Source organism: Erigeron canadensis, chromosome 5 (genome assembly GCF_010389155.1).
Source record: "Erigeron canadensis isolate Cc75 chromosome 5, C_canadensis_v1, whole genome shotgun sequence".
Lineage (NCBI taxonomy): Eukaryota > Viridiplantae > Streptophyta > Magnoliopsida > Asterales > Asteraceae > Erigeron > Erigeron canadensis.
The window spans coordinates 37,871,669-37,888,127 of NC_057765.1; the positions used below are offsets into that span (position 1 = coordinate 37,871,669).

The window sequence follows — 16,459 nt, forward strand, 5'->3', positions numbered from 1 at the left end:
TTGTCATGCAAATTGCAAAATAGCCTAGCCAAAACTAACTAACAAGAAACCTTAAGAACAGGGAGCAAGTTTACGTACTCAACTGAGTTTGGAAACAATACTTGATGTAAGTTTCATAGGTATCATGCAATCTGAATGATATATACATAACGATATTATATGTGTTGCCCGGAAAGAAATGTACTTGCAATAACCCAAAACTAATCATAGTATCTTCTATGCTATCCTAATAAAGGAAGAGGCCTAACTTAAACCTTTTTGAAAATTGCCACGAGTCCCCTTCCTCCGGTATTCCTTCAGCCAAACGTATCTCTCTGAAAAATATAAACTAAGCGTATCATATTCCGTATATCTTTTAACATAGTTACAGTAAGATTCAAACTTCATACGATTCCTATTTTGTTATACACATAAGATTCAAACTTCACAAGCTTCTTATTTTATAAGTAATTTCCTACCCAAACAGACCCTTTTTTCTAAAATAACCTGGTTTGACCACTACTTGTTTTGGCATGTGTCCATTTTGACCGGTTACCCAAACCCGAACCAACCCATCCATTTTGCCAGCCTTAGTAGCCAAAGATTGATTACGATCTTTAATAAAATTCCACATGCACTGCAAGCAAGGTTTACAAACATTAGTCAATTTTTAATAATTATGGGTTAATTAGGAATTGTTATAGTTGTTGTAATTAGGGTTTTTCATAATATGAATTAAATGATCCATATAAGCACATGATATGAATTAAATGATCCATCATAATTTCCATATATACTACACAATTGACATCTTATAATCTTTCCGCTTTTCACCAAGTTCCTATTTTGCACTTTCTTAAAATAAGCTAATTATGCCATTCAATTTTGTTAAAATGAATTAACATGTTCACTTCTTTCCTCGAAACTCAGAAACAGAATGTTTAATATGTTTGACTTAGACATCATATATTGACTTACAAAAGAGATAAAAATAAAAATTAAAAAAAATAACAATTAAATTCTAATTCTTTTTAAGAACTAACAAATTAAAATTTCAAAAAGAAAACAGGATTTAATTTTGATTTCTTTGTTCTTTTGTATGATCTATCGCTTTAGCCTCCGGATGTCCTTCATGATGACAAAAGAAATCTCGTCGTTTCTTTTCATCATTTTTGTTAACAAACTTTCCCCTTCTAATCGAAAATCCATTGTGTTTTGCAAAATTTTGGTACAAAACAAACGCTTTTTCTTCACTAAGAAAACATTGACTTACAAAGGGTTTATCCAAAATTTCTTTTGTGCCTTCATAATTCTCATCATGACTTGCAAAACTTTTTTTGTTGGAATATCATGTAAATCAAATAAATGATTTTTAATCATTTTGCAAATAAAATGTATAAAATAAAAACATACTAATTGATCACAAAATGTATAAACAAGTTATATAGATTCCGTGAATAAGAAAGGAGGGAATCTTTAAGTGGGAAAATTTTTGTGAAAGTTTGATATGTATAAAAAGAGGATAAATTACTTGGAAAAATAAAAGTTTATGTTAGCCAAAATTTAGCTAGAGTTAATATTACATTGTGCTAATAGATGAAATATTAAGTGTAATATAGACTCAAATTAAGCAAGGGTAAAATAAAGATAGATGAAAAAAGAAAAGATTAAAAGCTATTAATTGTGTAGTATATATGGAAATTAGGGTGAATCATTTAATTCATATTATGTGCCTATAGGGCACACAATAGAAAAACCCAATAATTATAACTAATTTGAATACTCCTAATTTATCTTGCACATTAGTCATAAAGGCTTTTAGAGTTTAACTAGTAATAAAACAACCAACCAATCTACACCCTTTAATATCAATTCATTTCAAGCCCCACAAATTGTAACTTGAAAGTGGTGCAGCGACGGTCGAAAATTGGCTGTGGTGGTGTGACGGTGGTGATAGATCCGGTAGTTGGTGTGGTGTGACAGTGTGATAGATCTTACTTTTCATTTTACTCCATTTTCTTAGATCCAGGGTTTGTGTCGGCAACTTTTACGTGTGTATATATATATATATTCATACACACATAGATTGATAGATACTATGCATATCTTTATATAGGTTTTATTTATCAAATAAATATCAAAAACAAGAAAAAATTGAATCACTGTGGAATTCATTAAAACAACACCTTTGCACCATCCAGAGATGTACTATTAGCGAGCTGTATATATATGTATATATGTATGATGATGATAAATGTTAGATTTTATTTTATTTTTATTTTTGTTTTTGTTTTGTTTAGGAATTTGGAGTTTGAAGAAATATATATGGAGAAGATGAACAAAAGCTTCAGGTGGGCAAAAGACAAAACTACCCCTCACGTGGGGGGATTTAACGACAGGGATAAATGAATTTTAACGGAAGTCGGACCACATGGATTATAACACCTTGCTTTATAAAAATGTGGATTTCAAAAAAATTTCAAATTTAAACATAACACCGTTAACAAATTGCGGAAGCAACATAAACAAATCTCATTTGATTCCTAACAGAATCAATAAAACATAATAAATGTCTCAAAAGGTGTTACCAACAAGTACCATCGCAATAATCCAAATGAAACCCACAATCAAACCAACAAAGTAACAGCCAAACGGCTAAATAAATAGGTCTACTTAAATAAATGCAACTATGGGTAACTAAAGCCAACATCCATAAGCTCCAATAAAAGCTACCCATCTCACAAGCATGCTACCAAGTCGACAATTACTGCCTAACCTGAGAGCACAACACATTTTCACAAAAACAAGTGTCAGCTATTAAAGCTGAGTAAAATAACAGGTTAGTTTAATGAAAAGGATTGCCAATTAAATCAATTATAAAACAACTCATGCATACATAAAGGCACTACAACAATATCAACACAAAATCTGCGTAATAGGTATATCAAATCCTATAATGTGCCTAGCAATCCTCCATGTCAACACTAGCTACTTAACTGCATAAACAACACAATCAACGCAAAGGTTATGCCAAATAAAATCTGCACAAATAAGTTGTATGAGGCGGCCACATGACCAAATAGGAAACCTCACACCCGACTAGATGGGTAGACCTTACGGGGTCCATCATTGTCATTATGGATAGGCATAACCAAATTCATGAGTAACCCGTTACTACACTGATGGTCAATCACTTCACCCAGAATTACTCTACCAACACTAATTGGGTCAAACGAGAAACATGTACAGTGCCCCCGAATGATCAACGCAACACAACTAGCCTAAATAGGCTAACTGTGGGTTAAGCTTAACTCTTCCAACACAATGCTCGAGACTTATCTACACAAATAGGTTGCAACCAAATCTACTCATCAACACTAGGGCCCTTATCGTGCACGTGACATGACAACTTAAATCATGTCTAGTGTTCTATGTCAACAAGTCCACACAATATATTCACAACTCAAACAACAAGCTACATAAGTAAATCATGCAATAAACATCTCATTACTGCATAAACATGCATAAACAATACCCCAGTCAATCTCCCTCATATATCCCACACCCAACATATGCATGAGATAATTTAAGCAACATAAAATGGAGTTTAATTATCAAAACTAAGTTTTGTTGTGTCCCTCATGTGTCAAAAGTAAGTTATCTTACCTTTGCGCTTCACAAACCACAATTAATAATAGTTTACCAAGCTTGTTATGTATTCCCGATAACCTATAAATATCAATAGTTAAAATAAGTCAACAAGTCAGACCAAGCAAATTATACACAATCTCCTAATTAATTGTCACCAACTATAAATATATGACCCTTATTATTATATACAATTATTATGTGTCAACTAGTCTTGAAAATGACCAAACTATTTTATTATTATAATAGTCAAACAAACAATGACAATTTATTTGTCCAATCTTTTTCTTTCCCCACGACCAGGAGCAAGAAAAGAAGACCCATCTCCATTCTTTTCTCTTTTTATTTAAACCTCCAAATAAAACAAAACAATGATTTTACCCCATCATTTGATATTGAGGCAAGTGTCCCTAAAACCTGCAAATTTTGCTGACAACATCACTACCTATAGAATGTGACTACACCAGAAAATTAGGAAACCAACAACTTCTTTTATTCCTAATATTATTTCGTACAATGAATAAAAATAGTTGCAGACTTTTATTTTTATTTTTCTCCTTTTTCTGTTGATCCCTTTAAAACATGGATAAACTGTTTAGACTTTTACAAGACACAATTATAATACTACTATTTTTTGAATAAAGCAATTGACAAAAGTCAAGATCATCTCTTTTCGTTGCGGCACGAGAAACGAACAGCTAACAACAGGATAAGAATCAAACTCTAGTCTATTTTATTATTTTCTTGATAGTTAATCCAACCACCGATTCAATTCTGCTATTGTTTATTAAACCAATAAAGCAACTACTAACAACATATTATTATCATTATGCATAAGACCTTTTCTTTTTTTTTTTACCTGATGTTGTAGGAGATAAAATTAGCCAACCAAGTTTTTCTTCTCTATTCCTGTTCGACACTTCCGACGGCAACAAACCTAAGGGTTTTAAAATATATATATTAAAATTTTGTTAAATTAACATCTAACACCCTTCTAATTTTACTAATAAATAACAACTTCAAGTAACTTCATATAATAACATCTAATAATTGTTAGACACTACTAGGGAATACATAACACCTCGACAAGCATTATAGGTAAACATTTATCAACACTTTTAATCACATTTAATGGAACACCTATCCATATTTATCCACATAAACACAGAATAATTAACACCATAATTATTCGCCTAAAATATAAGGTCAATATGTCAACTTTGACTAACGGTCATGGTCAACGAAATGAATAAAAGGGTTCGGGATGTTACAATGAAAAAAACTCAAAAACTAACGGAGAAATAAAAAGTCGTTTTTCAAAAACCACAGGGACGAAATTTGCATTTAACCTTTTAATATATATATATAGATAAAAAGAATATAGATGAAAATAATTATCAATAGAAATGATAGATGTTAAATATAATCTATATCTAAATATAAACAGCTAAAAATTAGAATAATAAAAAGATAAGGACATAAATGACAGATAAAGAGAATATGTAGGTAAAAACAAATTTGTTTTTACAAATGTTTACTAGGGGAAGTTTGTAATCATTATTAAAAACGAGCATGGTACCCGCGCAATGCGGCGGCGAGCCAGCGATGACGGCGATGGTGGTGGCGGCGACGGATGGTGACAACATCAATTGGTGTAGGTAAAAATATTTGATTTAAAGGGGGTTAGTAAATATATTTTATAATATAATGAACTAATATTATAATTTTATATTAAGGGTTGATGGTGATTTAATTAATTAAGGGTATATTAGTCAATTCGCATGTCCCATTTTGGTAAACTTTCAACATGAGGCTTATAATTTTTATATAATAGTATAGAAGTATAGATAATATTATTGGGTATTTAAAAAGTAAAAGTAATAAGTTACTAAGTTAGATTTAAGAGGCTCCCAAATGGACTCGTTCTTTCGCTCGTTCGACATCCTCAGACGAGTCCACACCGTTGGGTGGGACTCGTCCCTGATTCGTTCGGGGGACTAGTCCAGGTGTCTCGTTCCTGCAGGGATGAATGCAACGGCTTGTTTAATTTATTTTTTTTTGAATGCAACGGCTAAATTAAGGAAGAAGACAAAAAAGTTGAACTTTCAAAAGTTGGCAAAACAGGTCCCTGTAACGTCTTCTTTGACCACCTGCAGTTCAAAAACTTTACACTTTTAGTCCTTTAACGGCAGTTTTTGAAAAAGCCTATATATACACCTTCATAAGCACTAGAATACACCACACTTGCATTATTCAGATATATTCACACATACAAAACCATTTTAAGCAGAAAATCATGTCAAACTTCAACAACCAAAAAGAAAACGACTCCTGGAACAACGCCGTGAACGATTTTAATCAATCGTACTCTAACCAGCCACCACAAACACCCTTCATCCCACCACCAAATGACCCCCGTTATGCTTAATTCATGGCAGCTTATTATGCTTCACTTGCCGCTACACAACCCCCTAATTTCTACCATGGGGGGTCGTCGTCAGCTGCACAATTTCAACAACCCGATCAACACTCGTTTCCCACACCACCATGTAACCCCACCCCCACACACGAATCTGCTCCCACGTCGGAATCTGTTCCCACCCCCAATCCATTCCTGAAGCACAACCAAAAAAGGGTTGGGTCAAAAGCATGTCCAAACGCACCAAGAAAAGCAAACAACCAAAAGAACATGCTGCAAACTCGTCAAATTGGACCGAGCTTGAGATGAAAGTTCTCACTGAGTGTTGGATCGATGCTACAAAAGATCCATACATCGGCAAAGACCAATCTGTTGATTCTTTTTGGGGGAAAATCATAGATAAGTACAATGCAAGATTCCCCAACAACACAAGAAACCACAATCAGATAAGTGGCAAGTGGAGAAAGATCAGAACAAATGTGTCAAAGTTCAACGCAATCTGGAAAGGCTATGATGGTCATCGGTGCAGTGGTGAGAACGATGCCCAAGTAATGGAGGAAGCGCGATCAGAGTACTTTACTCAAACCAAAACTCAGTTTACCATGTACGATTGTTGGTTGCTTGTGAAAGATAAGCCAAAGTTCTTCGCTCCATCCGGTCATGATGTTCTGGGCCGAAGCTTGCATAAAAGGAAAAACGTTCTTAATGTTGTTGATAGTGAAGATGAGGAGGAGGAAGGGACCCAATTCGCGTCGGTGGACCTTGGTGATAATGACTTCTTCGGTCAAGATACTTATACGCGCCCCCTACTAAGTCAAAGGCATCACGAACATCTGCTTCTTCCGATGCGGGGTCTGCTTGTTCTTCAGCTTCCGACCTAGCCGCCCGACTCGACCGACTTGGGTGTAAAAAGGAGGCGGTGTTGGATGAACAACAAATGTCTTTGGCTGCCGTTCGTGAGGAAGAAAGGAAGCACACCATGTACACTGCTCTTTCTTTCATGGGCAAAACAGGATGTGATGATGAGGAGAAGAATTACATCAAGGAAGCCAAGAAGAAACTCATGGCGGAGTACAAAGACTTCCTTTTCGGTCCCAATTAGTTTAGGTTTAATTTAAAAAAATAAAAATGTTGTTGTGTTTTTTTGTTTTTTGTTTTTTTTTTCATTTTTAGGTTGTGTGCCTTAATTTATTGTAATTTGTTTTTTTTTTAATGTTCTAAATGTATTTGTATTTTTATTTCTAATGAACTTGTGTGTTTTGTTAATAATTTGTGTTAATGGACTAAAAATGTATTTTATTAATAGTTTAGAGGGTTAAAAGTGTAAAGTTTGAATAAATGGTAGAATTAAATAATTGGTGGGTCCAAGAGTAGTCTTTGGTGGATGAGTCCATTAGGTGCATTTTGGGGGGATTAGTCCTTGGAGTGTTTTTTGCTGATGTGACGCTGACAGAGACTAGTCTTAGGTGGATTTGTGGTGTCCATTGGGGAGCCTCTAATAGGAGAGGGAACGCCATACAAAAGAAAAAATATGTAAAATCCGTCGGATTTTCTATTACCCCTAACACCGTGTAATCATTACCAAGAATATTATTATTGGGTATTTAAAAAGTAAAAGTAATAAGTTAGATTAAATAGGAGAGGGAGCGCCATACAGAAAAAAAAAACATGTAATATTCGTCGGTTTTTCCATCACCCCTAATATCATGTATAAAATGTTGGTAAAAAGTAGATGCTTTAGTGACATCAGAAAGTGTCAGAGGAAAAAGCACGTTTTGCTTTCTATGTAAACTTTGAGCAGAAAGTAGGGGTGTGGTAAAACCAAACCGTAAAACTGGAAAAACGAGAAACTGAACCGTAAAGACCGAAAACTGAACGAAACCGATTAGTTTGGTTTTCATTTTCTAAAACCGAACGGATTGGTTCGGGTTTCGGTTTCATATGTCAAAAAACCGATAAAAACCAAACCGAATCGAAAAATATATGTTTTTTATATTTACATCATTTTGTATTTATACTAGTTTTATGGTGGTCTACCAACGCCATCGGTTGCTATATGTTTATAAGACAATCAGTTTTCTTCACTATCTATATGTCGACATGTCGTTCAAAGTATTAACCTATGAATCCTTGTAAAGGTAAAGTTTGGACATAATTCTACATAATTACAAAAAGTATGTATCGAAAAGTTATATGATGTATATTTTTGAATTGAGTGATATGAAAGATATTTGTACATATATATTTGTAGTCTTGTACATTTGAACATACTTGGAGATAGTAAATAGTACGACTTTTAATGATATTGTCATTTGTTAATGAGTTAATTACTGGAATGGTACCTCACGTTTGCGTCATATTACTGGTTTTATACCTTTTCTTTCGAAATTACGCTGATCATACCCAACGTATGCAAATCTCCACTCGGACCATACTGGAGGCTAACACCGTCAGCTGGCCGTTAAAACTTCCCCCACGTGACTTACACGTGAGGGGTAAATATGTAATATTGCGTTTCCTAATTACTGAAATGGTACCTAACGTTTGCACGATATTGCTGGTTTCATACATATATGTTTCTTAATTACTTAAATGGTACGTTTAGTTATTAATTTATTTATTTTTTTTAATTTATATATAACTTTGTTAGAGAATAGATTAGGTCTTTAGCATGACCTGGCATAGTTAATTAGGAATTGTTATAGTTGTTGTAATTAGGAGATTTGTAATATTTTTGTAGATACAATATAAAAAATTAGTTCATAAAAAGATGAAGCCTTATCAAAAACTTTCACATACTTATAAATTGACGAGAAAAAGATGAAGCTATAACTTTGATAAGTAATAATACATTTGATGGCCTAAACCAAACTGGAAACAATATGCAATATATTTGGATAACTTCATGGCTCGAATGATGGAATCTGATCTATAGAAGTATTATATGATTGCGACAAGATCCTCTTAACAATACCTCTATATGGATCCTCCTCGCGCTTCTTTAACAAGTAACTTATAATACATTCGACATCACATCTTAACTGCGAGTATAATTCTTGCAAATACTCTTCGTCATTGGACATATTTTCCTTCCCTTTCATTCGTATAGGCTTCCCAAACATAAAATAGAGTCGGCCAGGTATCTTGGGGAAAGTGATCGGTATATGAATTGGTTGTTTTGAAACCTCTCCTGCCATCTCCGCCCTGTCATCAGATAATAATCATAAACAAAGTGAACCTTTGTTAGCACAAGTGTGCACAAATATCATACAGCATCTTTTGAGTGATTGACCTAGTATACAAGCTCATTAAAAAAAAAAATAGCGTCTTGAAGTAAATTCACCTCAAGTTTGTTCTCCCTTGATTAAATTCTTTCACCTTCTGGCCGAGAAAAGGGTATCTCTGCATATCGTTATAATCGATGATTATCTAGCAACAAAGCAGATTATCAGCACCAAGAAGTAAGCATCAACATATAGCCAGTAGTTTATTTGACTTTGTAGATCAAGTTAGCTTAATTAAAACTTTTGAGAGAATGAATATGTTCTTACTTCCGATATCTCATCTATTCCAACTCCACCAAATGGAACAATAGTGGCCCCGAATTTCACTGCCATTTTTACAAATTCTGGTTTATCAGGCCAAAATAACTTGCCAGCTTCCCCCTGTTAATCACAAAATAAGGTAATTTACGATTTTAAAAGAAAACAAGTGTGCTTTATGTAGCATTCCCTACTGGGCATGTCAATGGATCGGCTAATGATCTGATTTGACCAGTTGACCAATGATTCAAACTAATATACCGCCACCAACAAAAGACCTAATTAATCTATGTAGTTGGATCATATCCTAGATGGAACCATTTTAGTGATGTATTTTCATACATCAAATACCCATCCTCCCCAACCAGCACCGCAACCCCATACCATCGCCACCGTCGGCACCTCATGGTGATGGTGGCGGTAGATGATAAAAATAAACAATATAAAGAGAAGAAAATCTACCCTTAGATTTTCTAAGGTGGATAAACATGCTCAACTTTTGCAGACTTGATGCATAGTTTCACGTGTGTAGCATAGCTGGTTCTGGATGGGACCAGAGGACTTTGTGGATATGTTTGTGTTTCCTAGTATGGGTGGAGACTTTACTTAGCAGCCCTCTTAATTGGCCTGGAAGACAAAATTAATATTGACTTCTACACATATATTGTCCCAAGGAGGGCTACTTCCCAACTCAATAGAATTCTTACAGATTTTAAACTCATTAATAAATGAACACTAAACTAGAATCTTTTGATGAAAAATGTTATTAACTATTATTCAATAGAACTTCAAAAGTGCCCCCTAAATGCTTGATTATTCCTAACTCATAGTTTATGACCAATTGTGTTCAAAACAAATAGTGATACTAAGACAATGTTTTCAACTGGAATATGAGCAGAACTAGATTCACCTTACGATGGAGACTCTCACGGAAACCACCAGGGTAAAGTAATACGTGCGACTTTCTTGCTAACAATCTGAAAAGGTTTTTTCCAGATACTGGAATTGACCCACCTACCTTCAGTATGTCAGTAAAGGCAACCATAAAATATTCATGTTCAGGACCGAAATGAAAAAGTTCTGGGTGGGCTAAACCATGAAGCACAATCTTCTTTTGTCTCAGATATTCCGAAACAACAGGAATAACATCAAATGCCAATAGCATATGATTACCAACGATTATTACAGGGCCTTCATCTGGAATCCCTGCAAGACCTCTCACTACCTTTCCGTCCTCCATTGTTGAGAACACTGCTGAACCTAGCAAAAGGCGGTACCACCTGCAATGCATCATTTCTAAATATCAACAAACGCCTAACTAGATCTCAATAGATATCTAATTAATTAATAGAGAGCTACTAATAGAACAAGATACATAGGTCATAAACTATCTTTTAAATTACCAAGTCTCTACCGGTGAGTGTTTAAAATCTGAGATACTAAGAGGCAAAAAGTCTTTTAAGATATCATGCTTCGAAAAGCGACGGTACATCTGAGTAGCTTTAATAGCTGAAAGCACGTTAACACCATTCTCCTGTGCTAACAAGAAAAGGACAGACATCATTGCTTCATTATTTTTGCTTCTTTATCATAACCTTACTTAGAATCACTACATATACGAGATATTTCTTATAAAGGCAATGTGACAAGTGAAAATGAGAAGAGACAAATAAGTGAATGTGATAATATAAAGTGTTGATGGATTCATCTCAACTGATGTGATATGACATATATCCCACAGGATTATCTATATTAAGCATTTATATTATATAGGGGTAGCCTTGGTATTATTTAGTTGCCTTTGCTTCTCAAATTGCAAGAACTTGTTACTGCAGTCCTAATCTATAGATATGACATATCAATTAGTATCAGAGCACTTTTCTGGGGCAATCTTTAAAAAAAAGCCGAAAATGCTATTCGCCAGACACTGACACACTGTTCATCTGGCACTATTCACCCGAAATATCTCTATTCATCACATATTAATTCATGCCGGAAACAAATTAAATTCTAATCTAAAGGCAACAACCAAGGATATGACTGAAGTGGGCGAGAGACTGGCACAATAGATCAGAAAGATGCAATCATTGTGAAAAGCAGATTAATAATGGTGGCAACAACAAATCGATCCGCGAAGCAACCCACTAGACAATGCTAAATCTAAAAAGACAGAAAAAGATGATGAAGTCGACAACCATGATGAGATCTCAGATGCATTACTACATAATGGTCCTGATCGATCCATCAACAATGAAGATCAGGGGCAACAAGAGATGTCTTCTTGGTGGCACAATCAACCATGAATAACTAAAAGGAAAGGATGGTCCCTTAACTGATGCTCATAAGACATTTATACAGCATGAACTCTGTCCATTAAACGATCCCTTTTCTATGTTCAAAATGGTCAAGAAATCCGTGACTGTTTATAGGCTTAGAAACATATAACATAAGGTTCCAAAGTCTGATCGTCCATATGAGCTTATTGTTGCACCAACTTTTTGTGAAGTTTGAAGAGCATGTTATGAATTGGTGGCATCAGGTCTATTATGAGCAGCCTTGGAAAGGTATTATGCATGTTTTACGCCAGGCACGATTGTAAAGCAATACCTTGAGGACAAGGTGTTATTTTGGGGGCGGAATACCCATATGACCTCATATAACATGTTTGGTAACTTTTATTAGTATTAACTAAGATATTATTATTAGGAGGATTAATGTGGTTTATTAGTTAACTATTATTTATAGATAAACTTACTTGAAAGATACTTGTCCTGGAAGAGATAGTATTAGGTTATTTAAGTATGAATAGGAGTTTAAAGTTGTAATCATGTTATGGATGAATTGAATCAAGTCATTATGACTTCCACAAGATCCTTGCTTCTTGAATTGCAAGAACCTTTTATTGCTTTTCTTATTTAGCGATACGAATTCACTTTGGTTCGTATCATGATGCAACAAAAGTTTAGATATTAATATCAATATAACTTTTGACATTAAGGGTAGCATTTCTCTTAACTATCATTCTACATCCTAACCTAGTTAAAAGATCTCAATACCGAAAGGAGTGTGTGCCCGTTGTCCTCAAACACACGTATATGACAGTGCTTTAATAATCTTGAAAGCCTTTGGCCTTCCTTTTTGCTAGGCATTACATTATCCTTGCCACTGCAATATTAGATTCCATAAGTGGATTTGAAGTATGCTAAGATTGTAAATCAAAGGGACATGTAGATATATATGTAACAATTAAACCATAATTTCATGAGTCAAAGATGAATAAAACCTAGCAAGCACTAGTACTTGGGCTGTAACAGCATGCAGACGAGAATTCACATAAGCAGCAGCTGATTCAACTAGTTTTAATCTCCAATTAAGAGTGTCTTTGGGTAATATCCTGGCCACCTCCTATCAGAAAAGGGTACAAACATAAGAACGTGGGTAACTATTTCTCAAATGTATATAATTGTGTTAAAAAAGGATTGAGAAAACCCGTTTAGAGTTTCACATATATTGAGAGTTGTTGGACATAAATACTTTGATATACGTGTGACCCCACCCATCAAGAGATTAGTTGATTTGCCATATATTGTTATTAATAGCTTGTTTGAGTGGCTTGACAATCACTGAGCTAAAGATGTAAGAGCTATAGATAATTCTTACAAAAAGAAGTGGTAGATCTTTACTATGATTTCTAGGCAATTGCCAACCAGATTGCAAATAATGTCCACCGTCAATTGTAACCATCTCTGTCTTCATATAATCACCTACATGGTAAATGCTTGGAACAATTATAAGAAAGATACAAGGCAGATTAAGTTCACAACTTTACATATCAAAATCGGAAAACACAACTTATAAATCAGAAGTCAAGTCTCTAGAAAAAAATTATTGGTTGAAATTGGTTTGAAGGGAATGGTAAAAGGAATGCAATATAATAAAACGATCCTTTATTGGTTCAAAACCCACAACCAAGCACCTTCGATAGGTTTATTAAGAAAACATTATGATGTGTTATGACCAAAGTGGTGTTGGGGCATGCGTTTTCAAGCCCTTATTTGTCACTTGAAGAATTGGTATTATAAGATAGGCACACCAGCTTTTAAAAAAATCGTAATCACCTTTAAGAAATACTCGAAAACCAACTATTGTAACCTGCCAATTTTGCTCTTTGGGAGATGAAAGAGCAGTTGAAGTGGATAGACCACATCAAAGATATATTATTATATCGTTTACACACACACACACATAAGCTTACGGTTATCAGTGGAGGCATTCTAAAAAACAGTAGCATACATTAAATGCAAGTTGACTTTGATATCACTATACATATAACTACAAGTACTAATGGCATTTAACAATTGTTGTGTATTTAAGTGCATTTACAAGAAATATAGTTGAGGTAGTTTGACAACCTACCAAGTAGGGGGTTCATGGCGTAAGACAACATCCGATGATATTCCTCAGGAAAAGCCCTCACAAGGTATGATAGAGTGTGCAATGATGAATTCTCATATGAAGTTGCTGAAATGGACACAATAACAGTTACCATCTAACATACATAGCATTCCAGAAATTTAATATGAGATACATGATTTATGAGTGTGGCATAACCTAGAAATATAAGGGGGGAAAAAGAAAAGAAAAGAAAAGCATGAAAGAAGGCTGACCTGGGTTTACTAGTACCAGCATTAAGTCAATTGTAGGATTGCGAGCAGCGACTGCGAGTGCCAAGGCTCCTCCAAACGAATCTCCAAGCAAATAAATTGGCTTCTTTGGGGATAAAGTATGCTCAATCATCACAGTTTCTTCCACAATTTGAATTAAACCTTCATAAAAATCAAGTTGTTTATGAAATTATTTGGCCCCACAGCATACTATAGAGATGCAGATGGTATCTGGTGCACAAGGCTATAAATTCGCAGGTTCAAGAAGATAGGCTGATCAAACTTTTTGAAAATGTAAGAAATAGTACAACATAAATGCAAGAGAGGATGATAACCTTCCAATGGTGTACGATCGAAAACAGGAATATGCAAGCACTGAATGTGAAAAACCCTGCATTGAATTGTAAAATTGTCATTGTAATATCACTGCAATTTGAGAACAGTAGTCGATTTTCCAAAGCAGTTTGGGGAATCCAATGACATGTCATGGAGTAGACTCTTCATGAAATGTATGTGACAAAAATCGTAGCATACACTTCCTACAATATTTTCGACTCCTTAGTCCTTAGGTTAGTTCTGCTTTTCATTTTAAAACTTTTTAAAAAATATTCACATCCTTCCCTTTTTTACCATGTCATTTCCACTTTTCCACAATCTTTCCATAAAATAGTTTACCCTCTAGTCATTATTCTTCATTTTTCAATGAGTACAGACCTAGCTAATCAACAAAAATCTGCACTGTAGCATAGGTTTTAAAAATCCATGAAAACGCAATTTTTTAAAATTGTTTATTGACAAAATAGATTTATGTTCAAAACGATATGCTAACTCACTTTCCAATGTTTGTTGACAAAATAGATTTATCTTCAAAATGATTAACTCACTTTCCAAGAGATTTCTCATGCGCAGTCAGGCCAGCTCCAGTTCCATCGATTCCTAAACAGAGTACCACACCCAATGCGGACAAATCATATGATCTTTTAGAAAAATAGATAAATAAGTATAAGTGCAGAAAGTTACACCATGCATTGTTATGTAATGCAGACTTAAATTTAGGTAATGTTATGTACATCACAACCAAACACAGAAACACCACTATAATTACCAGGTAAATACAAAAGAACAGGCGAATCCTTTAATGGTTTGCCAATTCTGACAGGGCAGAACCACGTAGGTGAACCTCCATCACTCTTGATCAAATCCCTAGTAATTAAATCAATGCAATCCTTCACGGTATAAGTCCCAAAGCCATCATCCCACAAAGGTTCCAACACTTCAAGTACATTTCCCCCATCCTGTCTTCCTATATCTTCATAAGATGCTACACCAATACCTTTCCTATTAACAGAAGAAGCACCATTATTCCTGACTGATTCCCATGATACCGTTCCTGAATCCTCACTACCTACAACCCTCACAAGAACACGTGAATGCACCCTATGAGATTCGTTACGAGTAATAAAAGGGGATAATGGAACAATGGAATTGCTCAGAGTTAAGGCCATTGTGGAAAAATTTCTCAGGAAAATTGATCCAACAATCAAACATTAATACTTTCTTTTATGATTAACAGATTATCAGCAACATCAATATGCTGCCATGCTAAGTGCAAAATTGTCTGTTATAAGTAATTAACTAACAAGAAACACAAAGAAAAGGCTGCAGGATACGTATTGGACTGAGCTTGGAAACAGAGTAGCATGTGGGTTTCATGTATCATTCAAATTGAATGAACTAAAAATAAAACACTATATAAGTCGGAAAAACTGAAAAAGTACTCTTACAGCTAAAAACCGGGACATATGCTAAGTTGCTAGCAGACACCAAAACCCACATAACAAAATCGATAATAGCATTAAGTATCTAAAATGAACCTAGATAAATTCCTCTCTGTTTTATTTAACAATGAATTAGAGAGCATACAATTGTAAAAGCTCTTAACTTTTAAATGTCTAATTGTGTGGTATCTCCATTAGAGCCTAAACACGCTAATATCATGACCCCCAAGTTTATTCATTCAAAATGTGCTCTCCCAAACACCCTCAAAATGTGTCTATTTCATCCATGGGTTTTGCTAAATGCAGCCCTTAGTTAAGGTGCATTAAATAGTTCTACATTTACCATAAATTTCAGAGGGTGGAATTTTGATATGGAAGGTACAAGTTTTTTATAAGGGCTGCATTTAGCATTTCCCTTCATCATATACA

At 34.5% G+C, this 16,459-nt stretch overlaps 1 protein-coding gene across 1 annotated transcript; it reads right to left on the bottom strand.

The window, feature by feature from the left end:
- Positions 1 to 8,824: 8,824 nt before the first annotated feature.
- LOC122599008 (acyltransferase-like protein At1g54570, chloroplastic) lies at positions 8,825 to 15,898 on the bottom strand. The gene is made up of 13 exons (XM_043771455.1): positions 15,358 to 15,898; positions 15,137 to 15,188; positions 14,588 to 14,643; positions 14,256 to 14,414; positions 14,005 to 14,109; positions 13,249 to 13,352; positions 12,872 to 12,993; positions 12,645 to 12,753; positions 10,992 to 11,122; positions 10,499 to 10,868; positions 9,598 to 9,711; positions 9,390 to 9,475; positions 8,825 to 9,250 (listed from the first exon to the last, which is right to left on the bottom strand). Exons 1-13 carry the CDS (start codon positions 15,755 to 15,757, stop codon positions 8,950 to 8,952), a joined length of 2,109 nt encoding a protein of 702 aa, XP_043627390.1. The 5' UTR covers positions 15,758 to 15,898; the 3' UTR covers positions 8,825 to 8,949.
- Positions 15,899 to 16,459: the final 561 nt, after the last annotated feature.